The 16,321-nt window shown below is 45.1% G+C and overlaps 1 protein-coding gene across 3 annotated transcripts in view; it reads right to left on the reverse strand.

Annotated features, from left to right (window-relative positions):
* Positions 1-2,256: 2,256 nt before the first annotated feature.
* LOC138960295 (solute carrier organic anion transporter family member 4A1-like) overlaps positions 2,257-16,321 on the reverse strand; it is a 35,386-nt gene continuing 21,321 nt past the window's right edge. For all 3 annotated transcript variants that reach the window (XM_070332133.1, XM_070332135.1, XM_070332134.1), the window contains 6 exons: positions 14,612-14,750; positions 13,175-13,373; positions 10,543-10,714; positions 8,386-8,687; positions 7,634-7,698; positions 2,257-4,724 (listed from right to left, as the gene is read on the reverse strand). In XM_070332133.1, coding sequence (XP_070188234.1) covers positions 4,438-4,724; positions 7,634-7,698; positions 8,386-8,687; positions 10,543-10,714; positions 13,175-13,373; positions 14,612-14,750 — 1,164 coding nt within the window. In that variant the 3' untranslated portion in view covers positions 2,257-4,437. The remainder of the gene's footprint in view (positions 4,725-7,633; positions 7,699-8,385; positions 8,688-10,542; positions 10,715-13,174; positions 13,374-14,611; positions 14,751-16,321) is intronic.

A 16,321-nucleotide genomic window follows, 5' to 3' on the forward strand; every position in this document is an offset into this window, starting at 1 on the left:
CTACACACACACACAGACAGACAGACACACACACACACACATACACCACGACCCTCGTCTCGATTCCCCCCTCTATGTTAAAACATTTAGTCAAAACTTGACTAAATGTAAAAAGGCCCGGAGGAGCAGCCGCTACACAGAGCGGGTATTTACGGCTTACCACCCCCCCTCCCTACACACACACTCACACCCACACAAACCCTCACACACCCAACTCCCACATCATTATATATAATTATGAAGTCTTATATCGCGCGCGTATCTCCAGACACGGCCTATTATTCCAAGTCACACGGGTATTTTGGTGGACATTTGTTATCTATGCCATACAATTTTGCCAGGAAAGACCCTTTTGTCAATCGTGGGATCTTTAACGTGCACACCCCAATGTAGTGTACACGAAGGGACCTCGGTTTTTCGTCTCATCCGAAAGACTAGCACTTGAACCCACCACCTAGGTTAGGAAAGAGGGGAGAAAATTGCTAACGCCCCACTCCGCCTTACCCCAAGGTTTGCTTGGTGGTTCTGTCTGAGTGGGAAGCTTCTCACGAAAAAAGGTCGTGAGTTGAACGGATTTGCTTTACGATGAGAAGTCTGTCTGTCTTCCCTGCCTTTCTGTCTGCCTGCCTGCCTGCTGTCTGTCTGTCTGCCTGTCTGTCTTCCCTCCCTGTCTGTCTGCCTGTCTGTCTTCCCTGTCTGTCTGTCTGCCTGTCTGTCTTCCCTGTCTGTCTGTCTGCCTGCCTGTCTTCCCTGTCTGTCTGTCTGTCTGTCTGCCTGCCTGTCTGACTGTCTGCCTGCCTGCCTGTCTGTCTTCGCTGTCTGTCTGCCTGCCTGCCTGTCTGTCTGTCTGTCTTACCTGCCTGTCTGTCTGCCTGCCTGTTTGTCTGCCTGTCTGTCTGCCTGTCTGTCTTCCCTGTCTGCCTGCCTGCCTGCCTGTCTTCCCTGCCTGTCTGTCTGTCTGTCTTCCCTGCCTGTCTGTCTGCCTGTCTGCCTGCTTGTCTGTCTTCCCTGCCTGCCTGTCTGTCTTCCCTGCCTGTCTGTCTGCCTGCTTGTCTGTCTTCCCTGCCTGCCTGTCTGTCTTCCCTGCCTGCCTGTCTGCCTGCTTGTCTGTCTTCCCTGCCTGCCTGTCTGTCTTCCCTGCCTGTCTGTCTGCCTGTCTGCCTGCTTGTCTGTCTTCCCTGCCTGCCTGTCTGTCTTCCCTGCCTGTCTGTCTGCCTGCTTGTCTGTCTCCCCTGCCTGCCTGTCTGTCTTCCCTGCCTGTCTGTCTGCCTGCCTGCCTGCATGCATGCATGCCTATCTTTCTGTCTGTCTGTTTATCAAACTGTTATAATTATGTTGTCCAATAAAGCCATCTTTTTACATTTGGTCAAGTTTTGACTAAATGTTTTAACATAGAGGGGGAATCGAGACGAGGGTCGTGGTGTATGTGTGTGTGTGTGTGTGTGTGTGTGTGTGTGTGTGTGTGTGTGTGTGTGTGTGTGTGTGTGTCTGTGCGTGTGTGTGTGTGTAGAGCGATTCAGAGTAAACTACTGGACCGATCTTTATGAAATTTTACATGAGAGTTCCTGGGTATGATATCCCCAGACATTTTTTTCATTCTTTGGATAAATGTCTTTGATGACGTCATATCCGGCTTTTTGTAAAGGTTGAGGCGGCACTGTCACACCCTCATTTTTCAATCAAACTGATTAAAATTTTGGCCAAGCAATCTTCGACGAAGGCCGGACTTCGGTATTGCATTTCAGCTCAAAGAAAAACTCGGGCGAAACCGGACCTGACTGCAATCTCGCTTCATCAAACTGTCTCTCGTAAGCTTGAAGTAACTCCATGGCGGCAAACGGAAATGAGATGCTAATGTAACGCTTTGCAGTTTGTCGTTATTACGTTATTATTTTAGTTGCCTTTTCTTTCATTTAGTTATCGATTTAAATTTGTTTTCAATAAAAATTGTAAACCATTACTCGAATTTCTAAATATAATTGTTTTGTAAAGATCGAAAAACATCAAATTCTACTGATGTCGCTAAGCATCACTTGACTTTCAGCGAAATGCTTCAGGAACTCCACCCTGTGGGATTCCCTGTATACAGGGAATCTTCCTACAGGAAACTTCACCTATAGGGAATCCCACTCTTTTGCTTCACACACAAACACTCACACACACAGACACACACACACACTCACACTCACACACACACACACACACACACACACCGCTTATAACGGAGATGTGTAAAACTACTGATTTTGTTGTTGAAGTTTTTATTTAGGACGTTCTCTCTCTCTCTCTCTCTCTCTCTCTCTCTCTCTCTCTCTCTCTCTCTCTCTCTCTCTCTCTCTCTCTCTCTCTCTCTCTCTCTCTCTCTCTCATATAGATGGAAATTAAAGATACAATATACAGGTAGATCCAGCGTTTTCAAATAGAGTTATATGGGATTTGTCTATTTGACAGGAATTTTAATAGCATAATTAGTAATAGAAGCAATTTCGCCTGATTTCCCGCAACAAGGATGAGAACCAAGTCTAGCATTGGGCAATCATCTATTAATGATAAACGACACCGACTAAACAACCAAGGCAGTCTCTTTCTAGCCGTCTTTTCCAATATGAACAAGATTGATTCAAAAAGTGTGCCAGATAACCAAGTTAAAGGCACAGTGCGCCTCCCGTAAACCATCACAGATACTGTCAGGCTTTTACACACAGTACGCCTCTCGTAAACCATCACAGATACTGTCAGGCTTTTACACACAGTAAGCCTCCAGTAAACCATCACAGATACTGTCAGGCTTTTACACACAGTAAGCCTCCAGTAAACCATCACAGATACTGTCAGGCTTTTACACACAGTAAGCCTCCAGTAAACCATCACAGATACTGTCAGGCTTTTACACACAGTAAGCCTCCCGTAAACCATCACAGATACTGTCAGGCTTTTACACACAGTACAAACACCCTTCCATTTGAACGCTCACCAAATGGGAACATCCTAGGTGCGAGCAATTTTCAAAGAATTAATTTTGCGGATTGTCTCAGAGACAAATCGGACCGTTGTGCGTTTTGGCGCTGGACCTATCTTTTAAAATCTAAATAATAAATTGACAGCTTGTTACACAAGCATTCTTAAATCATAAAAGAGTTCTTTTTTCATCAAGACAAGATCAGTACAATTCGAATTTTTGAAAGTTTGATAAAAGAAACGCCCGGAAGCAGGGTCACACAAGGTCGTGGTTCTCGTAGCAGACGACGGTTAATGCCTATCGCCAGTTCCTCTGAACAGTCAAAAGCCATCGCGAAAGTTCTTGTGAACCGCGTACAGCCGTTTGTTTCGTGCATAGTCAGAGGTACATAATAACGTACTATTGCAGATAAGCTCACAGCAAGTCGCATTCAAATTATTAACTGACAACTGCATTGTGAAAAAAGGAAACTGGATCACACGGGTTCACGATGGCTCAGGGGTAAGATAAACTACGCAAAAATAAATTCTTTGAAAATTGCTCGCTCTTTACGGAGGGCACCTAGGATGTTTTCAAGTGGTGAGTGTTTAAATGAAAGGGTGTTTGTACTGTGTGTAAAAGCCTGACAGTATCTGTGATGGTTTACGGGAGGCTTACTGTGCCTTTAAGTGCCTTGGTGAAGAGTGTGACAAAATTACAGGGGGAATTAATGCAGGGGAATCAATGCTTTAGTTGGGGTACACAGAATGTCGTCAGAATTGTTATGCAGAGTTTATATAAGCATAGAAACACTCATGATCTAACATGAAATATGTGTGGTGTATATTGCAACACCAAAACAACGCAACATGGCTTGCGTGTTTATCTGCATTTGTGACCCGACCAGTGACCCGAATATCACTAGTCCAGTGATCTATTAACTTCGACCCATGACCCGAAGATCACTAGTCTGGGACAGTGATCTATCAACTTCGACCCATGACCCGAAGATCACCAGTCCAGTGATCTATCAACTTCGACCCATGACCCGAATATCACTAGTCCAGTGATCTATCAACTTCGACCCATGACCCGAATATCACTACTCCAGTGATCTATCAACTTTACTGCCAGACCCAAGGACATATATATATATATATATATATTGAATCAGAAGCGTTTCAAAAAATCCCGAACAAGTCTGCCGCAGACTGTGGTTCTTAGCGTCCCACCCCCTTTCCAATTCTTTCACACCTCCTTCTGACTGGTTGGTCCGGTGTCAGAATAATGTGACTGGGTGAGACATGAAGCCTGTGCTGCGATTTCTGTCTTGTGTGTGGCGCACGTTAAATGTCAAAGCAGCACTGCCCTGACATCACCCTTCGTGGTGGACTGGGCGTTAAGCAAACAAACAAACAAACACCTCCTTCTCCTTCTCTCTGTGGCCCATTTTCCGCGGCATACTCATGTTCAGAAGTGTTCTCAGCAAGCTGAACAGCTCAGCAGACTGTCGTTCTCAGCGTTTCATCCTCTAGCCAATTCTTTTCCTCTTCTTTTTCCTCCTTCTCTTTGTGTTCGTTCTTGGGCGGCGCACGGTACAGATGCTGCGCGCAGAAGTAGCAGACGATGCTGAAGGCTTTGACCACCAGCCACCAGACGAAGATTCGAACCCCCATGTCGCCCGCCGTGTAGATCCAGCAGGCCCCTCGCTCCCCGCAAGTTTGCTTCCACACGCGACACGCGCTGTCCATGATGCGGCCCAGTACCAGAGGCCCCGGCATCGTTCCTGGATGTGGAGGCAAACATTTTTTATATCATAAAGCGCAAAGTACATCATACTCGTAGTCACCAAAGACTTAGGTTCCCCCGAGCTTACGAATGGCAGCATTAAGATAAGACAAGACAAGACAAGACAAGACCAGATAAGATAAGATTGTTTATATAATACTGTAAGGTAACCCCCATGTAAATTCGAGCTGCTTTCTAACGATTGACTGAATCTGAAACAATCTTCAGTCATAAAGCAGAGTCCCCCACGTACAAGACGGTAGCATATTACTTGAGAGGAAAGCACGATTTAAGAAAGAAAGACAAATTAATGTGGTATAATTTTGAATTCAGATGGGCTAATACTGCCAGTTTCGTTTTTAGGTTTGTTTGTTTGTTTGTTTGCTTAACGCCCAGCCGACCACGAAGGGCCATATCAGGGCGGTCCTGCTTTGACATATAACGTGCGCCACACACAAGACAGAAGTCGCAGCACAGGCTTCATGTCTCACCCAGTCACATTATTCTGACACCGGATCAACCAGTCAGAAGGAGGTGTGACACCGGACCAACCAGTCCTAGCATTAACCCCATAATGCCAGACGCCAGGCGGAGCAGCCACTAGCTATAGATTGCCAATTTTAAAGTCTTAGGTATGACCCGGCCGGGGTTCGAACCCACGGCCTCCCGATCACGGGGCGGACGCCTTACCACTAGGGCCAACCGTGCTGGTCTCGTTTTTAGGTCGGCTGTGTACATACCAATGAGAGTGTTAAGCGTGTTCACTCTGTACGCATTTTGTTACCATTTAGAGTATTATTGCGCTCATAACTGTAACCATAACTAATATCTTAACTATGATAATTGAGGATGAAAGTCGTTTGTTCATTTCAATGCTTGTTTTTCTCTCAGGTACCAGGAGAATGGTTCCGAATGACTCTCACTTACTCTATTACACATGTCGTATGTACTTAGAGTGCTTACTGCCCTTTGTGTATTAAATCTATAATCCTCTTCGCAAAGATAAACAAAAGTTTCGTTCACGTCATCGTTGTAATCAAATCGTCGCCGTCGTGATCATTGTTATCGTCGCACTTGGTGCTGTTAAAAAAAAAGAAGCTTTTAAGCACTAAAAAAAAACCGGAAGAAATAAGAAATATAAAACTTCACTCTGGTCAGGCGTCATCAGCAAAACTATCGGTTACCATGACTGCAGCCAGCATCAACATTAGCCTTTCCCCAGATTGCTCATGGCCGCTGCCGCCATCTTTAATTAACCTTCTCTTCAAGGCCGAGTCACATTTCGCTCGTAAATTAATACAAGCCGTCATCGTGTTCACGATTATCATCAGAATGATAAATTGTACAGTCAGTTTCGCGGACATGATTAATTCTTACCCCCAAGACGCAGGAAGACCCACTGCAACCCGATAGCTAGCGATTTCTTACCTCCAAGACGCAGGAAGACCCACTGCAACCCGATAGCTAGCGATTTCTTACCTCCAAGACGCAGGAAGACCCACTGCAACCCGATAGCTAGCGATTTCTTACCTCCAAGACGCAGGAAGACCCACTGCAACCCGATAGCTAGCGATTTCTTACCTCCAAGACGCAGGAAGACCCACAGCAACCCGATAGCTAGCGATTTCTTACCCCCAAGACGCAGGAAGACCCACTGCAACCCGACAGCTAGCGATTTCTTACCTCCAAGACGCAGGAAGACCCACTGCAACCCGACAGCTAGCGATTTCTTACCTCCAAGACGCAGGAAGACCCACTGCAACCCGACAGCTAGCGATTTCTTACCCCCAAGACGCAGGAAGACCCACTGCAACCCGATAGCTAGCGATTTCTTTCCCCCAAGACGCAGGAAGACCCACTGCAACCCGACAGCTAGCGATTTCTTACCTCCAAGACGCAGGAAGACCCACTGCAACCCGACAGCTAGCGATTTCTTACCTCCAAGACGCAGGAAGACCCACTGCAACCCGACAGCTAGCGATTTCTTACCCCCAAGACGCAGGAAGACCCACTGCAACCCGATAGCTAGCGATTTCTTACCCCCAAGACGCAGGAAGACCCACTGCAACCCAATAGCTAGCGATTTCTTACCCCCAAGACGCAGGAAGACGCACTGCAACCCGATAGCTAGCGATTTCTTACCCCCAAGACGCAGGAAGACCCACTGCAACCCGATAGCTAGCGATTTCTTTCCCCCAAGACGCAGGAAGACCCACTGCAACCCGACAGCTAGCGATTTCTTACCTCCAAGACGCAGGAAGACCCACTGCAACCCGACAGCTAGCGATTTCTTACCTCCAAGACGCAGGAAGACCCACTGCAACCCGACAGCTAGCAATTTCTTACCCCCAAGACGCAGGAAGACCCACTGCAACCCGATAGCTAGCGATTTCTTACCCCCAAGACGCAGGAAGACCCACTGCAACCCGATAGCTAGCGATTTCTTACCCCCAAGACGCAGGAAGACCCACTGCAACCCGATAGCTAGCGATTTCTTACCCCCAAGACGCAGGAAGACCCACTGCAACCCGACAGCTAGCGATTTCTTACCTCCAAGACGCAGGAAGACCCACTGCAACCCGACAGCTAGCGATTTCTTACCCCCAAGACGCAGGAAGACCCACTGCAACCCGACAGCTAGCGATTTCTTACCCCCAAGACGCAGGAAGACCCACTGCAACCCGATAGCTAGCGATTTCTTACCTCCAAGACGCAGGAAGACCCACTGCAACCCGATAGCTAGCGATTTCTTACCTCCAAGACGCAGGAAGACCCACTGCAACCCGATAGCTAGCGATTTCTTACCCCCAAGACGCAGGAAGACCCACTGCAACCCGACAGCTAGCGATTTCTTACCCCCAAGACGCAGGAAGACCCACTGCAACCCGATAGCTAGCGATTTCTTACCCCCAAGACGCAGGAAGACCCACTGCAACCCGATAGCTAGCGATTTCTCCAATGCTGGGACACATCTGCACAATGAAAAAGGAATTGTAAGAACCTTGATGAAAATCCGCAGACGATATATTCAGGCGCTAAGGTGAGAAATAGAGAATACTACATATGTGTCGTACCAGATGTACACGAGTTGCTTTTATAGATATTGAACTGCGAGCGAATGCGAGCTTTTATAGATATTGAACTGCGAGCGAATGCGAGCTTTTCAATATTTGAAAAAGCAACGAGTATTGTTGTATTAACAAGCACAACATTTACTTATTAACGGGTATTGTTGTATTAACAAACACAACATTTACTTATTAACGGGTATTGTTGTATTAACAAACACAACAAATACAAACAAGACAAGAACATCAGCGATGTGTGGGAGAACAGCGCATTATCCCGAAAACCGCCACTCGCATATCATCATCATCATCCATCATCATCATCATCATCATCATCATCATCATCATCATCATCATCATCGTCCCCATCATCATCATCGTCCCCATCATCATCATCATCATCGTCCCCATCATCATCATCATCATCTTCGTCCCCATCATCATCATCATCATCATCATTATTATCTTTGTCCCCATCATCATCATCTTCGTCCCCATCGTCATCATCATCATCATCATCATCATCATCATCATCATCACAACAACAAGAAACACAAACAAGACAAGAAGATGAGCGGTGTGACTGGCTACCTGAGCGTGGCGGTCTGTGTGGGCGACACGGTGGTGAAGGTGAGAAACATGCCCACTAACAGCAGCGGGGCTACCACGTACACCAGCTTGCAGTCGGACATGCAGATGCCCTGGTGCGCCCCTGGTGGCAGCAACGTGTCATTGACGTCTCCGCTGCTGACGTTAGTGGTCACCGAAGGAAATGGGGTGGTTGACAGCATATCTCTGAGCAAGGTCGAGCTGCTGTTTGTCCCTGCTGCGGAGGCCGTTGCGTTGAGCGAGCGGTCGAGGTTGTCCACAACACAGGTGCAGTTCTGGTACAACTGTATCGGACAAAGACGTGGATTTGTTCGAAGCATTGCTACTACAACAGGCATCTTGGCATTATAGAAGCGGTTCTAGCCCTTTCTGCCGATATCATTTTTTTCTGTTCTTGGTTTCTTTACGAATAGCAGGCTTCTGTTCTATTCCCTTTTACCCATGACAATCTTTTGTTCTAGTCATTATTCTTCTGTGGACAGTGCTTTCTTCTTGTCCTCTTTTTATATTTAGTCAAGTTTTGACTAAATATTTTAACATCGAGGGGGAATCGAAACGAGGGTCGTGGTGTATGTGCGTGTGTCTGTGTGTGTGTCTGTGTGTGTGTGTGTGTGTAGAGCGATTCAGACTAAACTACTGGACCGATCTTTATGAAATTTGACATGAGAGTTCCTGGGTATGAAATCCCCGAACGTGTTTTTCATTTTTTTGATAAATGTCTTTGATGACGTCATATCCGGCTTTTCGTGAAAGTTGAGGCGGCACTGTCACGCCCTCATTTTTCAACCAAATTGGTTGAAATTTTGGTCAAGTACTCTTCGAGGAAGCCCGGGGTTCGGTATTGCATTTCAGTTTGATGGCTTAAAAATTAATTAATGACTTTGGTCATTAAAAATCGGAAAATTGTAAAAAAAAATAAAAATTTATAAAACGATCCAAATTTACGTTTATCTTATTCTCCATCATTTGCTGATTCCAAAAACATATAAATATGTTATATTCGGATTAAAAACAAGCTCTGAAAATTAAATATATAAAAATTATTATCAAAATTTTTTTTTCGAAATCAATTTAAAAACACCTTCATCTTATTCCTTGTCGGTTCCTGATTCCAAAAATATATAGATATGATATGTTTGGATTAAAAACACGCTCAGAAAGTTAAAACGAAGAGAGGTACAGAAAAGCGTGCTATGCAGCATAGCGTAACCACTACCCCGCTCTTCTTGTCAATTTCACTGCCTATGCCGTGAGCGGTGGACCACGAGTATACGGTTTTGCTGCGTTGCATTGCGTTCAGTTTCATTCTGTGAGTTCGACAGCTACTTGACTAAATATTGTATTTTCGCCTTACGCGACTTGTTTGGTTCTTTTTATATTTAGTCAAGTTTTTTTTCACCTGCGACAGTCATTTACTCTCTTTTTTAACAACCACTTCATTTGTCCTAGTGTGTGTGTGTGTGTGTGTGTGTGTGTGTGTGTGTGTGTGTGTGTGTGTGTGTGTGTGTGTGTGTGTGTGTGTGTGTGTGTGTGTGTGTGTGTGTGTGTGTGTGTGTGTGTGTGTGTGTGTGTGTGTGTGTGTGTGTGTGTGTGTGTGTGTGTGTGTGTGTGTGTGTGTGTGTGTGTGTGTGTGTGTGTGTGTGTGTGTGTGTGTGTGTGTGTGTGTGTGTGTGTGTGTGTGTGTGTGTGTGTGTGTGTGTGTGTGTGTGTGTGTGTGTGTGTGTGTGTGTGTGTGTGTGTGTGTGTGTGTGTGTGTGTGTGTGTGTGTGTGTGTGTGTGTGTGTGTGTGTGTGTGTGTGTGTGTGTGTGTGTGTGTGTGTGTGTGTGTGTGTGTGTGTGTTTGTTTGTGTGTGTGTGTGTGTGTGTGTGTGTGTGTGTGTGTGTGTGTGTGTGTGTGTGTGTGTGTGTGTGTGTGTGTGTGTGTGTGTGTGTGTGTGTGTGTGTGTGTTTGTTTGTTTGTTTGTTTGTTTGTGCGTGAGTGCGTGCGTGCGTGCGTGCGTGCGTGCGTGCGCGCGTGCGTAAGTGCATGCTTGTGTGCGTAAATGCGCGCGTGCGTAAGTACGTAAGTGCGTGTTTTCCCCAGTGACTGTCTTCTGTTCTGGTCCGTTGTACCAATGACAGTGTTCTGTTAAACGTCACCTTGAAGGGACCAATGGGACCTTCCATCCACATGAACTTCTCGTCGCATCCCGCGTGACAAGGCGAGAAGTAGATGAGACCGTCGGTTCCACAAACCGGTTCGTACACCTTTGACGAGCAGCCACAGTCCGCGTTGCAAGACGACTCCAGATGCGAGGGTCCGTCCAGATCCCTGTACAGTTGGGAATTTGACGGGCAGACATGTGATTCACTTCATTCAAACTCAACAAATAACTTTTACAGACTCCAATGATATTTGGTTAGGCCCTATGTGAGGTAAGGTTGGGCAAGGTCAAGTACTCCTTCTAGAAGTAGTCCTTGGGCAAGGTATATAATAATTTAAATTCTCGTGACGTCGCCCTGGTGACAATTCAGCGCGACATCTCTCTCTCTCTCTCTCTCTCTCTCTCTCTCTCTCTCTCTCTCTCTCTCTCTCTCTCTCTCTCTCTCTCTCTCTCTCTCTCTCTCTCTCTCTCTCTCTCTCTCTCTCTCTCTCTCTCTCTCTCTCTCTCTCTCTCTCTCTCTCTCTCTCTCTCTCTCTCTCTCTCTCTCTCTCTCTCAATCTTCTTTAGAGTTTAAAGGTACGCTTCGTGCGCGTGTCAACCTAAAAATAAGTCATTAGCCCAAAATAATGTAATCCTTGGTGGTTAAGAAATCGGTTTATGCAAAATAGGTATTAACTACGTTCGTATGCTTCGCCAAGACGAGTGCTTTGAGCTCGCCGAGACGAGTGCTTTGAGCTTGCCAAGCCTTACTTCATGTAGTCGTGGTGATGACTGTTATTTAGTGTTAAAGTTTTAGTTTCAGGCCGAAAGATTGTTTAAACGCGACTTGTTCTTAGATGTTATCCCTTCAAAGATATAGGCGAACATTTGACATATTTTTGTGTGTGCTGTCCTTGCATTGATTGAGTACAGATTTATTTTGTTTTTTAAAGATATAGTATGTAAGAACTCATATTGGAGAAATGTTGTTGCGGATTTGACTTTGGAGTACTTCGGTTGTTCTTACTTACGCAGGCATGGTACTGAAGGAATGGCAGTTTCAGCTGAAATAAAGCTGGGGGTCCAGGGGGCCGCTTAGGCCCCCTGGCGGGGTCAAGGGGCAGCGCCCTTTGTGGGGGTCAGGGGGCAACGCCCCCTTGAAGCTGACGACTTTTTACCAATTCAGTTTAGTGCCCTCTCCTTGAAGCTGAGAGGGATATAAGTGAAAGATAACAAGGCTTGAGTAAGAAAAAATAATAATCTCAAGTGAATGAGCGGATTTTTTTTATTTTTTTTTTCATTTTTTATTTTTTTTTTCGGCGGAAGAGTATTAAATACGTATGTTTTTCTGTTTTTGGTTGTTTGTCATATGTTGTTTGTCATATGTTGTTTGTCATATGTTGTTTGTCATATGTTGTTTGGTAGTTTAAGAGCAGATGAACCACACTTTTCCATCCTTTGTTTGATTTTATGGACAATAAATTATCTTATGCCTTATGTCTTATACCTTACGTTTTATGTCTTATGCCTTATGTCTTGAGTCGTATGACCCAGGCCTCTTATGTCTAATGCATTATGTCTTGTTCCTTATGCCTTATGTCTTATGTCTCATGCCTAATGCCTTACTCCTTATGCATTATGTCTCATGTCTTATGCCTAATGCCTTATGCCTTATGTCTCATGTCTTATGCCTAATGCCTTAATTTACTCCTTATGCCTTATACCTTATGTCTCATGTCTTGTGCCTTATGTCTCATGCCTAATGCCTTATGCCTTATGTCTCATGTCTTATGCCTAATGCCTTACTCCTTATGCCTTATGTCTCATGTCTTATGCCTTATGTCTCATGCCTTATGCCTTATGTCTCATGCCTTATGTCTCATGTCTTATGTCTTATGCCTTATGTCTTATGCCTAATGCATTATGTCTTATTCCTTATGGCTTATGTCTTATTCCTTATGTCTCATGTCTTATGCATAATGCCTACTGCCTAATGTCTTATTCCTCATGCCTAATGAATTATGTCTTATGCCTTATGACCCCGGCCTCTGACCTTAGCGCGCCGTATTGCTTGTTGACGCCTGCTGTTGCCTGAGGGGGACAAAGGTATAGTATGTTAGAACTCATATTGGGAAAATGTTGTTGCAGATTTGACCCAGGCCTCTAACCTCAGCACGTCGTTGTGCTTGTTACCGCCTGCTGTGGCCTTAGGGGGGCAAAGATATAGTATGGTAGAACTCATGCCTATTGGGAAAATATGTTGCGGATTTGACCCAGGCCTCTGACCTCAGCGAGTCGTAGTGCTTGTTGACGCCTGCTGTGGCCTTAGAGGGGGGGGGGGGGGGAGATATAGTATGGTAGAACTCATGCCTATTGGGAAAATATGTTGCGGATTTGACCCCGGCCTCTGACCTCAGCGAGCCGTAGTGCTTGTTGGCGCCTGCTGTGGCCTTAGGGGGGCAAAGATATAGTATGTTAGAACTCATGCCTATTGGGAAAATATGTTGCGGATTTGACCCAGGCCTCTGACCTCAGCGAGTCGTAGTGCTTGTTGACGCCTGCCGTGGCCTGAGGGGGGCAAAGATATAGTATGTTAGAACTCATGCCTATTGGGAAAATTTGTTGCGGATTTGACCCAGGCCTCTGACCTCAGCGAGTCGTAGTGCTTGTTAACGCCTGCCGTGGCCTGAGGGGGACACCGGATGAGGAAGAGGGCGCCGGCCAGGAACGCCACGCAGGACACCAGCAGGTTGAGGCGGATGATCCCCCGACACTTGAGCTTGAAGCGCTTGACCAGGTATCCCCCTAGCAGCATCCCTCCCCCTGCCCCTGGCGCTGTCACCATTCCTGCACACACGCATGCAAGGTTGACATTTTGATTTGATAAACAAAGGGAAGTAAGCGCTCTAAATGCATACGGCATGAGTAAGTGACAGTTATTCGGAACCATTCTCCTGGCACCTGAGAGCATTGAAATGAACAAGCGACTTTCATTCTTTATTTTTTTATTTTACTTATAATTTCACATTTTGAACACTTTCCAAAAATAACCACCGTTGTAAATTGGTCCCAGTGATCTATATTACGTGCTTACATTAGCGTCGAGAGTTACAAAAAACTAAAAAACCTAAAAAAAAAATAATAAATGTTTACGGTTCACATCATAAGATTTGTGGTTTATACTCTTAAATTTGGAACGTTAGCTGTCTACCTGATTCCGATTTTGTTAAAATAAACTTCGGTTGTCCTTTTCTTTTTTAGCCCTCGTTCACTCAAGCATTTTCACAACCAGATAGACGGCTAACGTTCCAAAATTCAGAATCCATAAACATTTAAAACAAGCGCTTACAAAGATTGAAATCGACGGATACAAAATATCGTGTGAGCTTATACTGTCAAGTCCAACGGACGTGTGACTAAACGCTTAAGAAAGAATTTCTGAAATCGAGTTATTGGCAGGACTATTTATGAAAATTATCAAAAGGATACCTTTAATTGTTTGTTTGTTTGTTTGTTTGTTTGCTTAACGCCCAGCCGACCACGAAGGGCCATATCAGGGCGGTGCTGCTTTGACATTTAACGTGCGCCACACACAAGACAGAAGTCGCAGCACAGGCTTCATGTCTCACCCAGTCACATTATTCTGACACCGGACCAACCATTCCTAGCACTAACCCCATAATGCCAGACGCCAGGCGGAGCAGCCACTAGATTGCCAATTTTAAAGTCTTAGGTATGACCCGGCCGGGGTTCGAACCCACGACCTCCCGATCACGGGGCGGACGCCTTACCACTAGGCCAACCGTGCCGGTACCTTTAATTGTATCCTAACCCAAGCAAAGCAAGAGTTAGTGACTACACCAATAGTGTTTGTTTGTTTGTTTGTTTGTTTAAATGGCTTGTTCATTTATTTATTAGCTTGTTTTGTTTGCTTGTTTGTGCGTTTTTTTGTTGTTTTTTTGTTTGTAGGTAAGTGTTTTGTTTTGTTTTTAAAACTGCATGTAGTTGCCTCTAAAACCAAATCGTCAGATTTCAAAATGTTTTTTTTTTAAGATAGGGCCTACCTTATCGGCCTACGGACATACCCATGATCAAACCAGCAAATGCTGCCGGCGCGTTGAATTTTTCCTGCAGAAACTTTGGCCCGAACGCCCCTATGCCACTGACGATGTTGCCCTCTGCACATGTGCCCAGGGACAGGAAAATGAATGTCGGATTCTTCATCTGTAAAAGCAAACCAAGAGACAGTCAAAGGGACACAAACATAAAGACACAGACATAAAGACACAGACATAAAGACACAGACATAAAGACACAGACATAAAGACACAGACATAAAGACACAGACACATACTTAAGCACAGACGGGTGCACACGCACGCACGCACACGCGCAAGCAAGTACACAATACACACACACACACACACACACACACACACACACACACACACACACACACACACACACACACACACACACACACACACAAACACATACACACACACGCGCGCGCGCGCGCACACACACAGAGTTTGTAAAATAATTAATATTAGTGTGAATTCATCCTGCAAACACTGTACTGTCCACAAAACGGAATATTTACAAACACTCTGACACCCAAGAAACACAACAGAAAAATATGGATAATAAATAATACAAAATGAATGAAGCAAAGTTACAGTTGAGATAATGGACTGTGGATTATGATGCTCAAATTCAACCTCTCTTTACTTGTATAGGTTAAATGATTTGCTTCATTCCCTGTCAACTTAAAGGCACAGTAAGCCTCCCGTAAACCATCACAGATACTGTCAGGCTTTTACACATTGTACAAACACCTCTTCGTTTAAACACTCACCGCTTGAGAACATCCTAGGTGCCCTACGTAAAGAGCGAGCAATTTTTAAAGAATTTATTTTCGTGGACCGTCTGATGGCCAAATCAGGCGCCTCGTTTTGGCGCTAGAACTAACCTTTAAAATCTAGATAATAAATCGACAGCTTGTTACACAAACATTCTTAAATCATATAAGAGTTCTTTTTTCATCAAGACAAGATCAGTACAATTCGAATTTTTGAAAGTTTGAAAAAAGAAAAGCCCGGAAACGTGTCACGCAAACCGTCTTTCTCGTAGCAGACGACGGTTGTGCCTAGCGCCCGTTCTTCTGAACAGTCAACTGCCACCAGTCTAGTTCGTGTGAATCGCAGCCGTTTGTTGCGTTTAGATTCAGAGATACACAATAACGTGCTATTGCAGATAAGCTTACAGCGAGTAGCATTGAAATCACAAACTGACGACTACATTGTGAGAAAAGGTAACTGGATCACACGGGTTCGCGATGTAAGATAAACCACGCAAAAATGAATTCTTTGAAAATTGCTCGCTCTTTACGGAGGGCACCTAGGATGTTCAAAAGCGGTGAGTGTGTAAATGAAAGGGTGTTTTTACTGTGTGTAAAATCCTGACAATATCTGTGGTGGTTTACGGGAGGCTTACTGTGCCTTTAAATGCATACTATTGAGCTAGCTGACCGTTTGGGGGGAGTTTCTGACGAATTTGTCAAATCTGACGAATCTGGGAACGCACACAAACGCAACGCAACACAAGTATGGTAAATAATTAAATTAAAGTTAGTGAATCAGCTTTAGAGTGCCGCCTCTCTCCGATGCAGGATACAAAAAGTAGTGCAGAGGCGCCGCCCGTCGGCAGGAACGATACCGCCCTCTATGACGAGATAGCCTGGTAACGCTATCAAGTACACAAACAAGGAAAGTAACTCGGGGGACGTAGTCCAA

This window comes from Littorina saxatilis, linkage group LG2 (genome assembly GCF_037325665.1).
Source record: "Littorina saxatilis isolate snail1 linkage group LG2, US_GU_Lsax_2.0, whole genome shotgun sequence".
In the NCBI taxonomy this organism is placed as follows: domain Eukaryota; kingdom Metazoa; phylum Mollusca; class Gastropoda; order Littorinimorpha; family Littorinidae; genus Littorina; species Littorina saxatilis.